We start from the raw sequence: 22,528 nt of genomic DNA on the forward strand, positions 1-22,528 counted from the left end.
AAAATATTTTAATCTTTTTTCATATTTTCACTAGTCTAATACATTTCGATCGATTTGACAACTCTAACGCCCACAAACCACAACATTCTTATTTTTTTTAATTTAATTCTTTATTTTTCTATTTCCATTAATAAGCCAGAAAATTTTCAAAATTACTTACAAAATCACTACACACCACTAACTGAGTAACAGATATTTTATAGTCGAAACTAGTGAGACTCGACTATGGATTTTATGGGGCCAATATATATTTCAAATAAACTGTAAATGCTTTAAATTAGTTTTCGAACTTAATTACAATTTATTTTGGATATTTAGAGAAATCTTGATTTGCTGTAAAAGGTTTAATATTACTAAATTCTTTCTTCTGTGAAAATTACTTAACAGGTAGAACCGGCAACGTTCTTACCAATTTTTATTGATACGCAAAACCGCACACAATTTTTAAAAATATGTTGATTGTTTTCAAAATGTACTCTGCTCAACATTAGTTTCAGCTTACCTTTAATAAAATCTACGGCCATTTCAAGGCCATAGGAGTCCTTATCGCAGTCGTCGAGAATGTGGGCGCCCAGGGTGATGTTCGGCAGGAGCTGCTCCCGGTTAATCCTGTCGATCGTGAAGAGCATGGCCTCCAGGGCCTGGATGCCGCCCTGCGGCATGATGGGCCCGCAGGTGATGCTGTCCTCCCTCGAGTGGACCATCATCAGGCCGCCCAGAATCACGTCGCCCTCCACGATGGCCTCCCGCTTGACAGGCCAGTGCCTCTGCGGCTGGGTGGCGTACAGTCGATCGTTCTGGAAGCTCACCGAATCCGGCAGGGATCTCAGGTACTTGCCACTCCCATCCGCCGAGCTGAGCGGCAGCATCAAGTTCAGGTTGTTCTGGGGCAGATGGCGACTGCGATGGCGACCGGAGCGCGGCGATGCCAAGTCAATATTAGCATACCGCTGGTAGTCCTCCAGCTCAAAGTGGTCGTACGAAAGGTCTCCATTAGCCGGAGATGGGCGCCTGCCATCTGGCGATGGGTCATCGTTGGCGTAATCCGGCGACTGCAGGTGGCTCACCCACTGACGCCAGTGCTTGCCCATCTGCTGCTGCCGCTGCTCCAGCTCGAGGATCTCATAGGGGCTCTGTTTGTGCTTCCGGGCGTGACTTTTTCCGCGATGCTGACGATGATGGAGGTGCTCGCAGCCGGGATGATTGCCATTGCCAACGTGAGTCCGGTGACTGCCACTATGACTGCCACTGTGACTGCCACTGTGACTGCCACTGTGACTGCCACTGTGACTGCCACTGTGGGTGTGACTGCGACGATGACTGGATGCCACCCCGTCGTCCGCCAGTTTAATGTCGCCGACCACCTGGCTTTCGGTCTGCAGGATGTGACAGGTGGACGGGAAGACCAGAAGCAGCAGCAAACCTATTTGCACGGACCATTTGCTCTCACTGACTGTTTGCATATTGGCCTTCGCTTCGGTTTTAACGTGTTATATACTGAATTCGCGCGAAGCCCGCTTTATTTGTATATGCGCTGATTTGGGTTGGATATGCTTTGGATTAGCTCACAGTTCAATTGCTTTTGGCGATATGTGCGTTGCATTTTGGGATTTGTGCTCGTTGGTTTCTCACAATTAATCGGTTTTTTTCCGCTTTTGCATTTTGGTCGTGGCTGCATTTGCAGCTGCAGGGATTTAGAATTTATTCTGATACACCAATAAATATTTTCCACTATCTCTATCGGTTCAAATTGTTCAAGTTTGAAATATTTTTATTTGCACACCGTTTATGTTTATATCTTATTTAAACAATTTGCAGTCTTAAATGTCACAGCAAATAAACAAATTGCACAGATATTTATTATTTATTAATAAATTAGTATACTAATTTGGTTCTTCTAAAATTATCTTCACCCCTATATATTCCTTATTTATGCTTATGATCATTGCAATAAGTTCGTTAAAAGTTAAAAAATGTGGTCAAAAGATGTGGGTGCCCCCAAATATTAACAGAAATGCCTCCTTTTAACCAAGCCCCCAAAGTATTTTCAGCCCCAAGCTTATAACTGTCAACCCAGCGCAAGGAATAAGGGGCTAAAGTGGGCGTGGCCCCTGGGCATTTGCCCCTAAAAATGATTGCCCTGAGGTAAATTAAATTTGCATAAAATTGTGCGCGCCGCCGCAAGTCGAGGAAAATACGGGCAAAATGCAAGGAATCCTTTGGCACGGGTAGTGGAAAAAGGAGCGAAAAGACGGTCTTGCCGCAGGGTTTCCAACGGTAATTAATCAAATTGTTGGCGTCGTAATGAGCTTGTCGGAGGTCCCAGCCCCCAACGCTGGCCACCCGTCTGCGCCTCCCATCTACCATCTCTCATCCCCATCACCCGCCCCACTAATCAACAATCGCGTTAACGCCACTTCAGACAAGGCCTGCAGTTGGAGTTTACAAAATTACTTATCATCAGTGTAATCAGCGGCATTATCAAGGTAACCCCGAATGACACAGGGATCTCTGGGTCAGTGGGTGGGTGTATATACAGTTGTTTGGGTGGGTGGTGAAACAGCCCCAAGTTTGTCAATTGACAGGGTGCCGCGAACTGCGAACTGCGAACCGCGCCGCCTGCAGCATCTGCGCCTCCGGGTTTCAGGACGCAACGAATAATGAGATTGCGTTAAGCAAATGGTGCTTTCCCTTTTTATTGTGCGTAATAGAGACTGGAGGCTGCTTACACGCTCGTAATTTATTTTGATTACATCTGTCGCTTCTCCGTCAGAGTCTCTTCTCATCCGATAATCGCTTTTCCTGTGATTCCGGTCCCTTTTACTTGTCGGGTACTGCTATCAGCGATTAATTTGATGGTACAAAGTCGTAATTAGGACAATCTCAACTTCGCCCTTAATAAAGTCCTTAGAACGACTAAGCTGTCAAAGTTAATAACACAGCGGTGTTCACCAATGCTATTTGAAATAAATCCCTTTAAGGAGAAACCAATTTTACCAATAAGTGTGATTCTATTATCGGATGAGGTGGATGAACATATGTACACAGAACAAAGCCAACCTTGGGGGAATTCTTTCCCGTATGTGTACTCTAATATCTGAGATTGCATATCATAACATTTATGTAAATAATTTCTAGAAGAATTTTCGTCATATTCGGCTCACTTCGATTTCAGTACATTTTAAATTCTTGCCCATTCTCTACGTTTTTTTTTTTTGCATAACGAGCACTGCCTCCAGCTGTCAGTGACACTTGTCTCTACGTGTTTTGTTGGACAACGAGAAGCAATCCCCACCCAGTCCCCGGAATCCCTGAACAACCCATCCGAACCCATTTCAGAACCCATGGCTGGGCCAACTCAGCTAAACACCCACTCCGCTTTGTCATTGTCTTATTTTGCATTTTGTATAGGGACTTTGATTTGATTGAGCATTTTGTTCGTTCGCCGAGTCCCTTTTCGCTGATTTGAATTTTCGTTAAATTTCGCTCTTCTGTCGCCGAAACGTTTCATGTAATCCCGGCCAGACTTTAAGAGCATCAGACGATATCATTTTGTTGGCTTTTCCATTCGCTCAATCGGCCTGTTGTGCAAATTGATTTCGTCGATGCGATTTACAGTTTCATAAAGTAAAGGACCCTGATGAGTTTTTATGTAAACCTGACCCTTGGAGCGGAGTGTCCATCTGGCATAAATTGACTCGTACTTTTAATACTTTAGTATATCTTTTCTTTGACATTTAACTTTCAAGCACTACTGAGTGTTAAAAGCCCTTGTGCTCTTCAATGTGCAATGTGCATGTTCAAGAGTAAACTTTCTTAATATATCAAAGGAAATACTTCAGTTGTGTACATCGCAAAATAACGAGCGCACTCATTAGGGTATTGTTGATATTAGTTTGTGTAAAATTCTTTCGAAACCACTTATTGGTTGCTCTGTAGAAGTAGATTGCCTAGCCGTACAATCATGCTCTTGATTTTGCAACATTTTTACGTGAGGTGGGGTGATTTATGGCCTACGTATTCTAATTTCACATCTCATTTGCTGTCGTTTTCAAGCAGTCGCCGAAGTGTGGCATTTGCATAAATTCGTCGGCGAAACAATAAAGAAAATTTCACATCAAGCAACATTCAATCCCCTGTCACACACCTGAGCCTCTTGGGCTCCAGCTAATGTCCTGGCCCAGGATCAGGCGTCGCCTTCAATTTGCCGACTGGAACACAGAATTAATAGTAACACATGGAGGCCCCAGAAGTACGCTGCTCGTACCCAAAATATGAATAATTCGTCGGGGCGAGACATGCAAATGCCTAACATCTCCTCGTCTCCTCGTTTGCGAGTTACAAATGTGAGTCTGTGATAAATTTCGTTGACATGCCAGTAACACAGAAAGTTGGCAGCCTCAACGGCGACGAGGGATCAGGTAGCTGGTAATCACGACATTTCAAATTTCAAATTCCATGTGCAGATACGTCTCGCCTACGCTCCTGCGAATTTGTGACAGTTGTGTGAATACATTTTTTAATTTTATTATCGCGCGAATGTATCACGGGCAATAAGATTCGGGTGGCCCAGAGTTATGGGGGGCCCAAAGTTATGAAATTGGCCATGTCTGCGGTGAATGATCAATCAGGTGATTTCTGCTCGCCCATTTTACATTCCCAGCACACGGCATTCAATGGTACTCACAGACGACGAATGTTCCAGATATTTGTTATGGGTACAGGGTACAGAGTACAGGGTACAGGGGATACAGAACTCAGGGTTTTCTTTATGAGCTAATAATAAATGCAGGGAAAGTCTTCGGCCAATCTACCACTTCCCCGCATTGTCAAGCAGTTCAATGTTCATCCCAAGGCTTCCCTTTAATTTCGACTCTGTTTGTCTGCGTGCTTAGTTGGGATTATAAGAGGTCCCCGGGGCAAAAGCGCGTCAAACACATGAAATCAATTACACTTCTCTAGTGTAGGCACAGCTGCCCCTTGCCTTTCGCTCGGGTCCAGATGGAGCTTTGCTTTGCCTAGAGTTCCATTGGCCTTGGGCCTTCGCCAAGCTGCTCGGTTTCCCTTTTTCCGCTCAATCCGGGCGAAATCTCAGGTATTTGGGAGCTAATAAAGTTTGCCTTAAAGTATTTGGCATAAAACTTTGCCTGCGTGGGCCGAGCATATTTGTTTTGATATTAGTGGGTCCTCGGCATGCATGACGTGCCCCGTCCATTTAGTCTATTCATATTTGCTCAGTGAGACTACTAAACTGAGCCCACGGAATGGAAGTCCTTGCACGTGGCGTTCTGCGCATTGGTAAGCAATTTCCATGCCCATTTGCCGGGCTCGTATCAATAATTTCCTAGGTTTTATTGTTATTCGCCAGTATTTTTATGTATTTGCCAGGACGAACCCACCGCGCCTGGGGCGTAGATGGCCCCATTGCTTGGCCCGAATCGGGGTCGGTACTGAAATAGTGGGATGACCTTAATGGAGATGGCTTCTCTAGGACTTGGCTTGTTTGCAACCGATGGCATATTAAATTCCATGTTAATGCTGAGCACCCAACTTGTGTTTTAATAAAGTTATGGACGGTAAGCCTGCAAATTAATTGAATTAATCGTCATCAACAATAACATAACAATTTGATGCCCTTATGTGTGAAAAGCTTTTGTAATTAATTAATGCCTTTAAATAAATACAAAGGTTCCGAGCACCATTGTAACAATGAATTCAATTCAGCGCCAATTACAAGTGCCACTTAATAGGAGGCCCGATGGTAAGCAATCAAATGCCTTTAAGGCGGCAAAAATCAAATAGTGGCACAAAAGAGCCGGAAATCAAACGGAGCTATTAAGTGAAATGTAGCGGAAGTCTCATATAAAAATGCAATTATCCTGCCACACACACTCTCGCACTCCCACATACACACACACACTTCCAATATCAATCGTTTAGGGAACGGATGACAGGAAATCAACAGGCAACGCCATGTAGCAATTTAGCAGCAAATTGTTTTCTTCCACATGACAGTGGCAGGAAAACCTCAAACCCTAAGCTTAATCAAATGGCATGCCGACCAGCAAACAGAGCCAAATCAAACAGGAACCTGCTGAAAATGCATAGTTTGCTGCCAGTGAAGTCCCACCAATCACCACGTGTACTGTGTATTGTCTTGCGTATGATATTTCCTTTGGTCCACCGAACCAAGCTCAATGGGAATGCGAGAATGCTTTCTATTCTGCAGTAATTAAATTCAGCTCGACAAATACGCGCATTAGACCAACGAAGTCAAAAAGCAACTTGGTGGCAGCTAGCGGTCGTAAAGTGAAAATTTTCATAATTAGTTTTGGACCCATCTCCTCGAATTTCCTTCGTCCACTTCCCTCCCAAATCCTCTGTCATGTTCAAGCACCTGGCACTTTGGCCTAAAAACAACGCCCATGGTCCTTCTTAGGGATACGGATTAGGTAACTGCCAGTGAAACAACCACTATCCCATTATGCATACCATACTTAGTGGGCTGGCTCCTATAAAATTCGATTTGAATACTGGCCAGCTTTCGGTCATTTGGCTAATTGAATTCCGCTGTGCGTTTACAACAAACGGCCAATGGGCTTTTCCTTCTAATCCGTAAAACATAAAGTATGTTCGCTATGCATAGAATTTGTATAAATGTACAACAACTATTTTGACCATTGGACCATTGGTATTCTTTATTATGCGTTATACTTCTTAGGGTCGGTTTCCACATAGAGAAAAGGTTTGTAAATGTAATTTGTTTAAGCAATTTTTGGATATTCTGAGAGTTAAGCATCTTTGTGTTTAAATCTGGTGTAAATTGAAACATAGTTAAATATTGAATATAGTGGATTTTCCTCTCTGAAGTCTTGGCTCACAGTAAATTGTCCATTACATTATGCAACGTGCCACCTTCAACACCTGTAAGTCATGGAAAATCACAGTTTCGAGTGGCAGACGCAGGGAGCAGAGCAGTCTGATGTTCGTGTGCAGCTATGCGATCTGGTTTGCACAATTCCATGTCATAAGCATGATAGCCCTCGGAGTTCCTCCGCTTATCAGAGAGGTTCACACTCTTCCCTTAATTTCCCCAGGATTGTGCGCGGTGGGAGGTGCGGCGCAGAGGACATCGTTTTCGCAAATGGCTGTGCACGGCGCTGTAAATAATCCACACCATGTTTGCTTGCCACTTGGCAGGACCGAGATCCTTATGGCAACTCAGTAAGCGCAAATAAGTTTGTGTGTGCTTGCTGCTGACTAACAGTCAATATCAGCAAACTGGCTCGAATGGCAGCCAGCGGAAAGTAGCAGCAGCAGCAGTGGCAGCAGCCAGATGGCGAGGGCAATCTGACACTATATTGGTTCGGAAATCGAATGCTGGAATAGGGCACAATACGCTGAAATGCACTCAGCCGAGCTCAAATTTATTTGCCTATCCAATGTATGTATTTATGAAGCCCGTGCTGCCGGGCGAATCAACACTTTATGACATTTATTCAGAGAAAACTGGAACTCTTCCTGCACAAGAGTTTAGAGCAAGGGCTTTCAGCATATCGAAACTTAAGCAACAGCCATAAAACATGCAAGTAAAATTCAATAAATACAAGTTCAGATTCTATACGGTGAAAACTTGTGTCAGGCAGAAGGACCCAGTAAAATATATTCTGGCAGGACCTCCGGAAATGCAATACATGGTAGATACATTAATTCAAAGATACCCAGCTTATTTCAGTCTCTATTTGTATGAATATTTAAATTATTATTTTGCTTGACTTTCGCCTTATTCCAAACCACACTCGCATCCTGCATAAACAATGTAACTGAAACAAAAAGGGCAGCGCATTTGCTTTATGGCCCTTCCGCCTTTTAGCTGCTGGTGACAGCTTATGGCGTTTTTATGAACCGAATACCCAAAAAGATTACAATAGAAGTTGGCCAAGCTTGCAGGATGGTGAAAACTAAATTGCGCGCTGTTTTAATTTATGCTGCAGGCTTAGTTCCGTTTAGGGAAACTGCAATTTGGCCCACGGATAATCATTTACACGACTTGCGGACCTGCGGAGCTAAGCATGCACTCCGATTTTTCCCATCTGCCCCAAAATCACAAAACAAATTGGAAATTTAGGGGCTCTCGACATGCAACAGGATGGACGTGGAGCGCCCTGTGCGAAAAGCTGCAGAAATGCAAATTGGAAATTGCACATGGTGTTAACAATATTTTATGAAGTTCACTGACCACAGGAGCACGGAGGCGTTGCTTTGGGCCAAACTGCAATTAAAGTAAGCCGAGATAATACATTACATTATGCCAAGCTCGGGCTATGGGTAGAAGTAATGGCCCCGGGCCACAGAACTCTCGATAAGTTGTGAACTCATGGAACTTCGGACTCTGCATTAATATTTCAGTGCCCAAGTGACCAGGAAAAAAGGCTGAAATAGCTGGCAACAAAAAATGCCTTCAAATTAGGTGGATAGGTGCTAACACAAGAAATATTATGCCAGTAAACGAAACGAATTGGTTGTACAAAATATAATTTGAGCCCACGTAAGAGTCGTATTTTTTATGTTATGCATACAATTTGACTTTTTAACGCCGTCGGCCGTTTTTCGACTGACGGCAACTCGTAAATAATTAGGTTTCAAGTCGGAGTTTTCGGATTTCGAAGGCGTCTGAAAAGACACTTGAGCTGCCAATGCATTTTTTATGATTGTGCGTGTAAAATAAAATTAACTTTACTGCCGGCTTACGTGGCGTATGTGTAGCTTTTCATGTCCCGGCTATAAAGTGTGAATTTAAGTTGAGTGTCGGGGGAATCGTTTGAAAATGTGTTTAAGTTCCGTATATCGGATTGTGTCATAAAAGCCAAGGCAGTAGCAACAGCAATTGGAAAGATTCACTCAATACAAAATTTGCATTAAGTTTTTTTTGTAAAAATTCGGTTCTTATTTTGTAAAATAATCGAATAAGATTATTTTCTTCCAACTATTAAATACATTCGAGCTTGATTCTCGCTATCAGGCACTTAAGTGCCTCCCACTTTAAGAGCGAACAGAGGACATCTTGAGCTGAGCAAAAAATGTATATAACTTTTTCGTTTGTGAAAACATTGCCAGCGGCAGCTGTGTTTTTTTGGCCAGCAAAAAGCTCCGCGGGAAACGACTCAATAATCCCCCATGCGCCCTTTTGGCAGTCCAATACTAAAAAACACTTTGTGGGGGTGTCGCACAATTAAGTAAAATACGCCAGGTGCTGCTGCCACTCTCTTTTTTTTGCAAAATTTAAATGAAACATTTTGATTCTCGCTGAACTGCAAAAAAGGGCAATTGGAAAAAGATTTTTATATTTAATGTTAATATGCAGTCTTGGCAATACGATTACTTGCTAATTTAACACGAGTCTCCTTTTTCAATTATAATACCCGTATATTGCTCTTTTTGGGGTCCATCTCCGCCGAACCTGAATGCTTTTCAATTATCACGAAACAATATTTAAGAATCCACTGAAGTTAAGCTGCTTTTAATGTTTAACGCCCGCCTACGGCATTAAATCGATCCTCTTTTTCTGCGGGGCTTTAATTATTCAGCATGCATATACATATAGGGTAAAAGTGCAATGTTGATGTTTTCTTTATTTTCCCGGCTTTTTAATTAAAACTCATTTGCGCATTTGTGGGCTGTCATTACAAGTTACGTGCAAATGTGAGCGAATATGCAAAGGGGAGCGATTCAGACGTGCCTTGCCACATTTATGCTCCACATTACCGAAAAATAAAAACTAAAACGGCCAGAGACGAGTTAAACCATCCAGGCGTGGTAAGTGCCAAGGAAAACACACACGTGAAGCCATCGCATTTGAAATAATTCAGAAAACCATAGACAGAATTAATATAAAATACCGAAAATTGAAACTTCAAAGTGGCAGCTCGTGCGTGACTCCCCCTGTCTCCTTTATTTTTATGAGTTCCCGGCCAAGAGCAAAAATTGGCATAATATTTGCCTGCAAAAGGATACGTCGAGCCGAGCAAAACAAAAAAAGCAAACGCATAAATATCAATCTATCAAACATTTTGTATGTTTGGGATAGCAGATGTATTTAGATAAAAATGTTAGGAGCTCGGGTGAATGGGTCCTGGATCGTTTCGAAAAGAGGGAGCTTTATTTTTCATAGAAAATTATTCAAAAAATGCAAATAAACTCGAATTTAATGTTTATTAGGTAGCTAGAAAGCGATTTTACTTGGCTGTGCATGGCTTTTCATTAATAAAGTTTAATCATTATCTCCAGACTGAGCAGACTTGGCTGCTGCGCCATTAAGATTGATGTCGATAAAAGATAAATTTGTATGCGCCACTGCGAGCGGCGTTTAAGCCAACACCAAATTCAGCCACTAAAGCAGCCATAAAACAGGCTCCATAAAGCACTCAAAACCGCATGAGAAGCCTCCTAGACGTGGCTTGCCTGCCCTCCGATTTGTTTTCCTGCCGTTCCCGCCCAGAAACGCTCTCCTGTTATCAACAGTCAATAAATAAAATCTCATTAAGTTGGAGGCGTCGCGGGAGGTGTGCGAAAGTGCTGGAGAATGGAAGCCCCTCCCCTGGCGGTGGAGTAAAATTATAAAATTTCCATTTTATTGACATTTGAAATTGACTGATATCGGCGAGCAGAACCGAAAGGGAACGGGCATGCACGACTGCCGCTGCGGTTGAGTTTAAGTGTCTAAGGCGAACCCAAAGCAAATTTGCGGCAAGCGAAATAAAAGCCAGGAAGTGAAGAAAATGAGGGCTGAAGGGGAAAAGGGAAACGTGGCCCACGAGTCAATCAGGTTCGGTGGAAAAAATGGTTCAATAAAGTGAACACCCCTGGGGGAGGGAGTGGCGGCAGGGGCAGGGGCGTGGCATGGCCCACAGACAGCCACTGAGCCAGTCGGGAGTTCAAACAAAAAGCGTCGGCAATATTTGTTGGCATCCAAATTACATTAACGCCGCGCCCAAGGAGACCAAGGCGAAGGCGAACGCCAAGGCGAATGCCAAGGCGAAGGCAAGGACGACACATCCTGCAGCCCAAATGAGTGAGTCCCAAGTGTCGATGGCTGATAACAGCCGGAAGCCAAGTACAGAGCCTCAACGGCCACAGGGGCGAAAGCTCAAAAGACAAAGACTTTGGGGAAAACAATTTCCAGCAGCAGAAAAAATATGTATATGTAAGTATGTATATGAAAAATAAAAACAAGAGCAAGTGTATTCAAATTGGCTAAAAAGCTACTTTTCGGAGCGGAGGTGTGTTGTAGGCGAGGCTGCCTGATGGATGTCACACAAACGAATGAAAAGGAAACTTTTTGCAATCAATAATTCAAATTGGGCGCTCGCAAGGCCAGACAAAAACAATGGAAAAAGAAACGCTCAAAAGAATCGTGTTAATTTGCATGGACCAGCCAGTGAAGTGAAAAAACTTTTATTTACGCTTGAAATTCAAAGAATATGTGGCTGATGAATACAATTAAATTAAGAAATACAAAACAAAAATAATAATAAGACAAACTGCAAAGCATAGAGCAAATGTTTTTTTACATTCATTATGCCTCTTTTCTAGGAAGAAAAACAATGCCCTTGCAGAGGGCATATAAATTTCAGTCAGCGGTTTTCACCACAGTTAAGCTGAAATAGGCGAAAATATACATATATGATTAATAGGTATGAATATGTATACAAAAAATAGGAGCTTTATAACAGCTAACAGCGGGAAACTATTTATGAATTTTGTGCTATATGTTGTTAAAAATGTTTTTGTTTTATACTTTATGGACATTTTTTGTATACAAATTAAAAATTACCTTTTAACAAACAACACATTCCGTAAAAATGCATATTTGAATGCACAAAAAAAAAACCGACGATTTATCCAATTTAGATCAACTAACCATTGTTTGGGAAATAATTTGTATATCAACGAATCTGAGTTTTATTTTAAGGTCGTGAAACTATTTCAATTATGCAAACCAATGACCCTTACGAAAACACAGTCTATTTTCATAAACTTAAATATAATATCTAGGAAAACATTTGAAAGTGCTTTTAAGTTCATTAATATTCATAATAAAAATTAATATACTTTAAAGCAAAATCCCATCAAAGAAAACGAACCAAACTTGTTTAATTCCATTTGTATAAAGTGAGAGTGTGACTGGTGCTAAAACTCAAACACGGAATTAAAGTTAAACTCAGTTTCCCGGCCATTTTCCAGCATGTTTTTTAAGTGTCGTAAATCACGTAGTAGTTTGCAGTTTGTACAGTTTCTACCTTTTTGGCCATGGCCTGTGGCAGATTATGATTTATTGCTTTGGGAGATTGCAGCTTCAACTTTTCGGTTGCAGTAAATTTCTTTCGAATTTTTTGGCGAACGAATTCCCTTTAAGCTATTTTTGATGGACAGACTTCGATCAAATCAACAGTGCCCTTTTAAATTTCAGCCCAAAGAGGCTGTAGCCTTTTTGAATATTAAACAAACTGCATATGGGCACATGACGATTTAAACACAGAGCTCCCACTTCTGTTTCAATCTACAGCAGACAATCGCTTTATGCTACTACTCGTATACGTACTCGCCAAGAGTTCGCATATGGAAGTATACGAGAATGTATACGAGAAGAGCACGTGTCTGTTGCCCAGGTCCGAAAGAGCAAACAAGCTGACTGAATACTGAGGGGAATTTCGATCGGGATGTGGCCCCATATGGAATAAGGATGGGAGATGGGGGATGGGGGATAGGGGACAGGGGATGGGCGCTCCGACATCATAATATAAAAATCAACATCAAAGCAAAGCAAAGGCAAGCTCAACTTGTCACCCATAAAACAAATTGGCATTTTTATTATTATGACAAACAGTCAGGATGTCACACAGTCAACCCATCCAAGACCTCGCAGGAGACTGAGGAAAAGCCGGAAAAGCGGCGACGGGCCGCAATGAGCCACGCTTATCTTTTGAAAGCAGCTAAAGCGCTTTTGATTATGTGGAAGTTGTTGGTCAGGACAGGGAGGAGGTCTAATAAAAGCGCCAACAATGTTACGCATACAGTTTTTTTTTGCCGTTTTTAATGAGTTAACTGCACAGCCAAGGCTCACATGCGGATTTGCGGTTTTCCGTCTCTCCAAGCTAGAATGCTAGCCATCTCGGTGCACCGAAATGCCATTTTGATGGTGTCGAAAAATGCCATTTTGATTTTCGACTTTTATGAGAAGCCCTTGGCATTGTTGCTGACCAGAGACCTTGGAGAGCGTTGAATTTAGTGCATCGTAAAAGGGTTTTGTAGCTCAGGCAGAAAGTTTCTATCAAGTTTCCATCCGAAGTTTTTGATGTGCAATTAGTTTTCTGGGCAGTGAAATGATTCGAATTCTGGCCAGGACCAGGACCCAGCATTAAAATGGCTTAAGGACAGTAAAGTCAGAGCATTAAAACAGTCCCGATAAATCTTTACAACAAACATGCTCAACGATATATGGCTTTAAGGATGATAAATTAAGCGTGGATGTTTGAATTTAAACATTAAACTCAGTCCTGAAATATTCCCTTTATTTTTGCGTAGCGCAACATAACTAATGATGTAATTAAATGAATTTACTTTTTATTGATATTTAAATTAAATAACAAATGCAAATAAAACTTAAAAAAGGAAAATAGTGTCATTTTTTCCATAGTGACAAGCTTTGTCATAAGCTAAAAAGTAAAAAAAGTATATAAAATAAAATAAGTGCATAATCGGCCTGCATTTAATTGCAACACATAACATCAATAGTAGTTGTTCTGCGACTATGACATTAATTATGATTAACACATACAATTTAATTTATTTCTCGAAATCATCCAGGCGCTTATCTATATTAATTTATACGTCAAAGAGGGACGCTTAGAATACGGGCTAGAAATTTAGTCCAGCCTTAATACTGATAGATTGCTCACTTAAAGCTATAAGCCCTTTTGACATTTTTGAAATGACCTTCCGGCACTGAGCCAATAACTATGCAAAATTATTTGCTAAGCCACGACTGACAAGTCATTTTGAATGCCAACCGGGCCAAGGAACTGTGGGTTTTTGGGCTCCGGCACAGCAATTGAGTTTCTAATTGCCCGCGTTGATAGCGCATAATTTGCCAGCTCATAAATAAAAATGTCCTGGAGAGCAGCGAGCTGCCAGCATCTGGAGGCGGACAAATTTGTGGTCCTGCCATCCTGGAAAAGAGTCATCCTCGGGCCGCGTTAAATGTAAAATTTATAGGCCATTCCGTTGGCCAGCACGGTAAGCCTTTTAAAGGCTTTAAAGTCTGACGGACCCGGCCCTAATCGGCTTGCCATGCTAAACACGCTTTTTTGTTTACGGAAAATTCAATGTATTGGAATTAATAAAAGGTCCTGGGCCCCGAAAACGCGCTCCAAATCTGGGCTCGTCCTTCAGCCAGCCTTTGCCTTTCGTTTGGCGGCCAATTTTCAAAAATGTGTGTATTCCCCCGCTTTCGGCTTTTAATAGCTCGGCGGACGGGGTAATAAAAAGCTCACGAGGCAGCCCATAGCGTTGCATAAATATTTTTTTATTTTTATTTCTATTTTTACGATGAGGCAGATAAACATGGCAAAATAAACAGTCAAAATATTCAGCTGAATAAAAGACGCAAAGATGTAAAATCCCCACGATTTTTGCCAGCTGCAAGTAGTTGTTGTCTGAAAACGTTAATAGCCGCACCACAAGAGCTGGTTAGACAAAGGATCTGTGGCACGGGTGGCTTCAGCTGTTTTTAAGCACATTTATGCCCAGAGTTTGTGTAATTGCCGAGCTGGAAACTGCACGAACAGGACCTTTTACCTCGCCGAGGGCTGACTTCGTGAGCTGTTCAAAGGACACCCGGAAAAGGGTCGCCGATTTCGATATTATTGCCAAAATTGTGTCAAAATTCCTTAAACACATTAAATTGTTACGCCGAAGGGTCGGCAAAGAGCAAAGGGTGACAATTGTTCACAAAAACATTCCAAAAAGGGAGTTCGTCCCAAAAACACAACAGCTGAGAAAGCGGATATTCACAGATTCGCATATTAAAGAGATGCCCATCGTCAAGTCAAATATTTCAAGCAGCGTCTGAGGTTTTTATTTTTAATTAGTCATTGAAAATTCATAAGCAAATAATTGCAGATTTGCACTGCGTTAAATTAGCAAAGAAAACAAGCAGTCAAAACTGGTGTAGGCTGAATTTGTAGTGTTGATTACTTAGTCAGTTCTCATTGCCTGAGAACTGAACTGAGAAATCAACGCAAAAACGTGCCAACAGCCATATAAAACGCACATTCGCTTCGAATATAAATGCGTGTATATTCAGTTGTCAAAACTTTTGCCACGGTCTCAAACATATTTGGCTATCGAGAATTACGGGAATGCAAACGGCAAACAAAGCACAATTGGAAAATGGAAAACGACAGCAGTTTCAAGCCATTTGACAGCCCATTTTAATATGGAACCAATATAGGCAAGAGCCAGCCAACGAGTTAGACAAACGGAAGTCGAGAGGAAACCGGAAAGGCATTCGGCACAACAGCTGCACGAGCGTCCAGACTGCGTAAATTTGATTATGCCAAGTGGTAGCTGCAAAAAAGGGTCAAATGTGTCACACGTTTCCGGCTCTTGTTGTTTCCCGGCCCTCCACGTTCATGTCCCAAATTGTACTTTACGGCTTAAATACGCCGCACGGCTGCCAATAACGGACGATATTTCTAGGGTCGGAGCGCTAAGGTCGCTGTGCCCGTCCAGTGGAGCCTGAATTTACTTTTAATTAAAGCTGGAACCGTAAAAGTAAGCCAAAGGGAATAAAGCCCTTAAATTTCAGTTCCTGCTCTGGTGGATTCTGATCGCTCTAATTACGACCCAGTATACCCAGTATACCCAGTATACTCCCACCAACATCGCAGTGGGTTCCCGGATTGAGTTTCTGTAGTATTTCGATTTGGGCCTCTGTTGATTGCTGCCTTTAATTGCCCTCTTTTTGTTTCCATTGAATAAGTATCTATTGCAGCTAATGGAAATACCTGATACCTGGAATTTGTAGATTAATTTCATTTGTTTTCTGATAAAATAACATCCTGCGTTTCTGGTGGAAAAGTCTTGGATGCTCGATACCAGACAACTTACATTCAAGACTGTCTCGCAGCATGCAAAGTGACCTATCAGCAATGGACTCCTTGGCCGAAGGCAATTATAAACCAGAAATTTGGTTTTGCGGTTGACAAATGCAGCTGGCCGACTTTTAGCCACACAGCCTTGGTTAGGCACTTTGTAACTGGCGAAAAGAGTTAAAAATAACAAGCAAAACGGCCTCTCCGCCAGAAAGCCAATTAATTTACCACTCTGTCGCACTTGACAGCCTCCTCAGGACGCCGCCCCTGCCATGCAGATTCAATTAGGCGCCGGCGCAGACGTCGCTAAACATGCAAAATCATCAGGCAGCCACGCTCGCACAGCCGTTGAAAATCGTGACCATAAATGCCGTTTTAGCCAAGCCATACTTAGTGGGAAAAATGAAATGCGTGTGCAAAGGCGTGGATGGGTGTGCTCGAAACGGTGGGCGGATGGGTGGGCCACTACAGTACTTACTGCAGACGAAGCTCGGCTAAGTTTCGTGTCTAATGGCGCCGGGTGAAAGTGCAAGTCAAGCAGACACCGTTACGTTACCGTGGTCTCGAGGGCCAATTAAAGTGGCCGAGAGAGGAAATCGTTTCAGCCGCTTGCTCTGGAGTTAAAATGCCTCTTGCTCACAGTGGCCTCCAACTTTGGGTAGTTCTTCCAAAAACTTTATTTGTTGAAGCCATGAGGGAGTATGTCAAATTGGTTCCCCCTGCCTTCAATCGACACTGGGAAACTGCTGAAGCCTAAATTATTTCGCTGCAGCTTCCTGCACTTACACGGCAACTATCTTAGGAAACTTTTCCCTCAGTTGTCACGCCGCCAACACTGGATCCGTGGATGTGGTTGCCGCTGTCTAGATCCGATGTTAATGCTTTACGCATAGCGTGGCTTAATTATTTTTGCCATCTCAGCCGCTTCACGTTCACCTTACTCACTCACCTCCTGTCATCGGGAGTGGAGTGTGGAAGGGGGTGGTGTGGAGTGCCCGTGTACACGTGTAGGCCGCAGAGCATTTGAGATAAATTACCACACAAGGGGGGCCGCCGGGTGAGGGGCGCCTAATGAGTGGCATTTGATAATACACATGTTTCCGGCCGCCAGGTGTAGCCTGGCCCATTGTAATTGCCCAAATATGGAGCCACACGACCCACTGGCGCACTAAGCTGTAATTAAGTTATTATCTGTGCGCGTCCCTAGTTTCTGTTTCTGAGTTCTGGCACCCGGCACCCGGCACTCTGGCAGATGGCTGATTGCGTGCCAGCATCGCATTTGCAGAGCTGTCAATTGAGGGAGATTGCAAGCTGTAAAGATTTTCGCCAGCCACGGCCCGCTGCTAACGATCACATGAAACATTAAAGACTTGACGCCGGCCTAATGCCTTTAAAAGCAATTCCTTGCTCCAACTTTTAATTTGATTACTCGCCGCAGACACGCACAAGCCGTGTACAAGGGCCCGGCCCAAAACTTGTCGCCGGCAGACGTGCGTGGGTTAGCCAAGAAGTTGGGATGTGCAACATGACAGCCCACCCACGCCACCTCGCTCTTCCCCAAACAGGATGTGTGCTCAGAGTTGTCCATCAAGGAGCTATCGGGTGAACATGGCAAAAATAAATAGATAAATATATATTATAAACTAAAAAACTAAATCAAATTGTGTAGGTAATAATGATTTGACATATGGTTTTAAACCCGATAATGATTTGAGTTTAATAATTTTGTTTAAGTAATGGTGGAATAAACAAATATTCAAACATAAATGTTACTAAGTATTTGCATCCAAAAGCCCTTGCACAATTTAAAAAAGCGATAAAAGCGAGAAGAAGAAAAATAATATTGCCGCACAAAGTTGATTTGTAAGCCATGTGGCTTTCAGTAACCATGTTCCTAATACTTTCATCGTCTAGTTGGTTTCATTTCTTTGTGACTCATATTTATGAACACCGCATGAAAATAGTTAGCTTTGGCACCACTGGCAGCCTAAGCACTAGCTCCCAGCAGAAGGGACGAGCCGAAAAGCCAGAAATTTATGGGCTGCGTAAATATAAATTTCAATTCCCCCTGGCACCCACTTTCCTGGCCATCCTGCGTGCTCTGACCTGGGCCACCTTCCTGGGGCGCCAGTACCTTTTCCGTTCTCCACTTTCTCTACTCGGTGTTGGGTCGCTGAGCCGGATGGTTATTCTTGTAGTTACCTCGTGAATATGGCCCGTACATGTGTTTCGGATGACGAGATGTGTTTTGGATGAAGCACTCGAAACGGGTCCAGACGGCCGGGCACTTAGGCAGCCACTCAGCATCAGGCAACATTTTCATATATGCATAGAAGATTGGGGGCCAAATAACCTCATTCGGTTAAATTATACTTATGTATGTCTTTGCTCAGCAATATTTCACTTTTCGAGTTGAGCCAGATACATTCAAGTTTATCTAAACTGAATTCCTCAGTGGTTTGCTTTTATTAAGCATACGCCCCGTGGCCACCTGACCGAAAAATACAACGCCCATTTTGGAAACTATGGAAACCACATAGCAGCATTTAGCTCAATAGCAGCGTATTAAATTGCATTCTCTTGCTTTTGTTTACGAAAACAGTTTAAAATTAAAATTTCATGAGCAGGCGAGTCATGTTTTCAGTAGTTCTCTTCGTGGTAACAGAACTTCCTGTCATTTCTTGAGCTGCGTAGAGAAAAGTTTGCCCTCAGCCAAAGTTGGTTCCTCCAGGAAGATGCCTGCTGCATCTGCCGGGAGTTACCAATCAATTTCAATCTGTGCTAGAACAGAATGAAGGCTGCCGGGCAGCGAACTGCTGACACACAAAAGACATCGAACAAGGACACTGGCAACAGGAGCGACAAGGACGAGGAGGACGACGATGAGACGACAAGGTTTGCCGGCTGACAGACAACGAAGCAAAATGTTAATGGCAGGCAAATGTGTGGAAATGTCGCATAAATCAAAAGAGCAACTGCGACTGGTGCGGGGATTCCCCAGCCTCGCCAGACTCACAGCCCATTGAGAATTACCGCTGCCCACTTTCCCCTTCGCTTGTATACATCCCTATAACTAACTACACATATATACAAATACATAAACATATACAAGCACATACTCGTATATGCTTGTGTGCAGGGCGGATCGGAGCGTGACTTGCATAACATCTTGGCAAGTAACGCAAATTGAAAAAATCCATTGCCTACTTACTGCGTGTGCGCCCTTGCCTGACCATGAAGCCCTGTTTATGGCCGGCAAATAATTTAATATTTCAGCCAGGGCTTGCGGACCCACGGCCTTAAATAATTGTCGCGAATTTTGAGTTCTGCGAACGTGCTGTGGTAAAATTAATTACAGCGTTTGGGACCTCATGGAAAGCTAGTTCGTAAGTCAAAGGTTAGCTGCACACGAAGCAGTTAGACTAAAGTGGTTCGTATAATGCATAAGGGAAATTGCAGTGCCCACTGCCATTAAAGTAATGGCCAAATAAGATGAGTACATTCAATATGCTTTGTTTAGTAACTCACAATTAAGGGTTTCCCTTGCAGGCAAAATGGAAATACGAAAGTGCACTGTAGCTAACCATTTCCAGTGGGCAATTTCCCTTATACGCTTACATCAAAAGCCCTTGCGAGCTAGTTGTTGACTTTAGCGACAAAATAATAATCCATCCGCCGTGTGTGCCGATGCCAAATTGTATGCTAACAAATGCAAACAGAGCGGAGAGAAAAAAAAAAAGACAAAGCGCCGAAAAATGGCGTGTACTGCCGCTGGTCGTCCCCTTCTCTTTTGCACTCCATTTCCATTTCCACTTTCTCCGCGCTGCTTTCTCCGCGCTGCTTTCTCCGTTCCCCTTCCTACTTTCTCCTCACAGCAAAAGCGCAAAGTCATGACAAACAAAAATAAATGCTGTCCGCCTGTGCGTGTGTGTGGGTATTTGCACTCCTGCGAACGGGAGTGTGTGCGTGTGCGATGTTTGTTTGCTTTGTCGCGCCCACCGCCCACCGCCCACCGCCCATGTGTAACAAAAAGATCATTATTGCTGCTTGTCGTTGAATAGTACGGCACATGTACGGGTATGTGGCCCATGCACACACACGTGCACACATGGCCGTACATATGTACATACATACATATGTACATATATAAGGCACGGTCTATTGTTGGGCGTTTTGGAGCATGCTTAGCGCTCTCTATTTATTTTTGTCTGCTGCTCACGGTAATCCTGCGGAACCGCCGAAAATGCGCATGTGGAGGCCACAGGACTAAGCACTAAATATTTTACGGCACATACTGTTGTGCAGGCTCCATGAAATATATCATACGCAAGCATATGTATGTATGTAGTAGCCGCACGCAGTGTCCTTTGCCATCGGAATGACTCACTTGCGCGGCGGAAAAAGTGGCAAGAAAGTGGACGCGAACTGCAGGAAAATTAGCATGGGAGTTGATTAACTTTCTGCTTTTGCTCTGCTTTAGAACAAACACCATTAAATCTTATCTAAATACAATTAAAATTAAATCGCTGACCACTTGTCCGCGGCGCCATAAAAAACTTTCGCACAGTTAGCAAAAGTTGCGCAGTGTTGTAAAAAAGTCGTAAAACTCTGTGGGGAAATGCGCAAAAATAATTGCATAATTAGCAGCACTTGGCTAACAAGTTGTGACAGCAGTAACCACATCACGACCCGAATTCGCCACTATCTGAGAGCGACTGCAATTTTTCCCCCTACCTCTGACTTCTTCACCTGCACTTCTCCCGCCTACCGCTGTCAAATCGGATTTAATCACTGAAGTTTGCCGCAGAACTTTTGTCTTTCGCCTCGCTAATTCGCACTTGTCAAAGGCGCGTTGATATGACAGCTGATTCTCTTCAGCGATAGTTCATTTCGGGAGCAACGTATGCATTCTAAATAAGACTTACTTTAGGAAAACTTTTATATATTAAAACTCTGACTGGGAACTGGGACTTTAGCCGGACTGTAGCGAAATGCTTTCACAAGCTACACTGGGGCTGAATTTCTGCCCATAATTCTATTTCTGATTTTACTTCGGTTACACCACTGAATAAAATATTTTTAAGCAGATGAACTGCATTCAATATGCATTTCTTTTAGTGTGCTGCCCCATACTCAAACTTTTAGCTTCCATCTGAGGGCAATGTAGCGAATTCCCTTGGCGAACTTACACTCTAGCACTTGCCACGCCCTCCCGTTGGCAGCATTCGAGCCGAAACTTTGTGCAGTTGCTTAACTTTACGCGCAAGCTATAGTTTAGCACAGTTGCGCCATTTCCGGTTCCGCCGGATGCTATGCAACCCGGCAGCCCGACAAACAAACAACCCGACAAACAGAGCAGCCGAGTTCCGCGAAAACATTTGACGCAGAGCCACCCTGGCGTTTTTCTATTTGATTTTCTAATTATTTTACTCATGAGAATTAATGGCCTGGCCGCAGGGGCAACAGGTCGAGCGCAGGTAGGAGGTGCGTCAAAGTTTATTTACGTTTCCGCCTTTATGGCTCTGTTAAACCAAAAATAAATTAATGTAAAAGTGCGCGCTTGCATGCTCATTAGGAGACGCTAATTCGTTTTAATTATTGAGCATACGCCCCGTTGAACGCAGCATGATTATTTATGTTGACATCTCCGCAGCATTCATTCAAAGAGCATGTAGTCGCTCCTTTACTTCCCCGAATTTGTTTGCTAATTAGCTGTTTTCTCTGCCAGCAAGTGGCTCACAACCATGTCACTCAATGCTCATTAGTTGCAATCTCGCAATGCTCATGCAAAAGTAAATTAATTACCATCCCGTCTTCGTATGTGCATATTATGATTCGAAATATCTTAAGGTTTATTTATCAAAAGCCTTAAAACGCAATTAGTCAAATGAAAGAGCGCCACTGTTTTCGTCTGTGCTGCACATAAAAGTGTAAGCTTTACAGTGCACCATTAGATATCAGATTTCGTCCATTTAATCTTATATCCCTATTCCCTTCCTTCAATTCAACATGCTTTCTGTGCCAACATATCCCTGTGGAGCCTACAAAACTGCTAAAACAGCCGATAATATCAAGAAAATAAAGGTAATGCGAGTGCTGGGATTTCGCCAGACAAGCTTATTAATTGCCCTATTTGGCAATTAAACAAAGGCCAGCTCCAAATAAGGCAGACCTTTGCTAAGTACTGTTCCGCAACTACAAAGGAACAAAACTCAGTCTCTGGGTTGGGCATTCATTACAGCTACGTGACCGAGGCCTAGAAGCTCCCAGCATTCCGGTGGCCGGGTCCCAAAACTATCATTAAAAGCCGACATGCCTTGGAGAATGAAACAGGCAGGGACTTTGGCAATTATCACTGGCATTTTTCTAATACG

The 22,528-nt window shown here is 43.0% G+C and overlaps 1 protein-coding gene across 2 annotated transcripts in view; it reads right to left on the reverse strand.

Annotated features, from left to right (window-relative positions):
* Nucleotides 1-22,528, reverse strand: part of LOC120458366 (metabotropic glutamate receptor 2) — a 48,082-nt gene that overhangs the window by 17,396 nt on the left and 8,158 nt on the right. The window contains exon 1 of one of the 2 annotated variants that reach the window (XM_039645982.2): nt 503-1,744. The exons of the other annotated variant lie outside the window; for it this stretch is intronic. Coding sequence (XP_039501916.1) covers nt 503-1,463 — 961 coding nt within the window. The 5' untranslated portion in view covers nt 1,464-1,744. Of the gene's footprint in view, nt 1-502; nt 1,745-22,528 lie in introns of those variants that run through there. 2 annotated transcript variants of the gene reach the window in all.

The sequence above is a fragment of the Drosophila santomea genome, chromosome 2L, assembly GCF_016746245.2.
Source record: "Drosophila santomea strain STO CAGO 1482 chromosome 2L, Prin_Dsan_1.1, whole genome shotgun sequence".
Lineage (NCBI taxonomy): Eukaryota > Metazoa > Arthropoda > Insecta > Diptera > Drosophilidae > Drosophila > Drosophila santomea.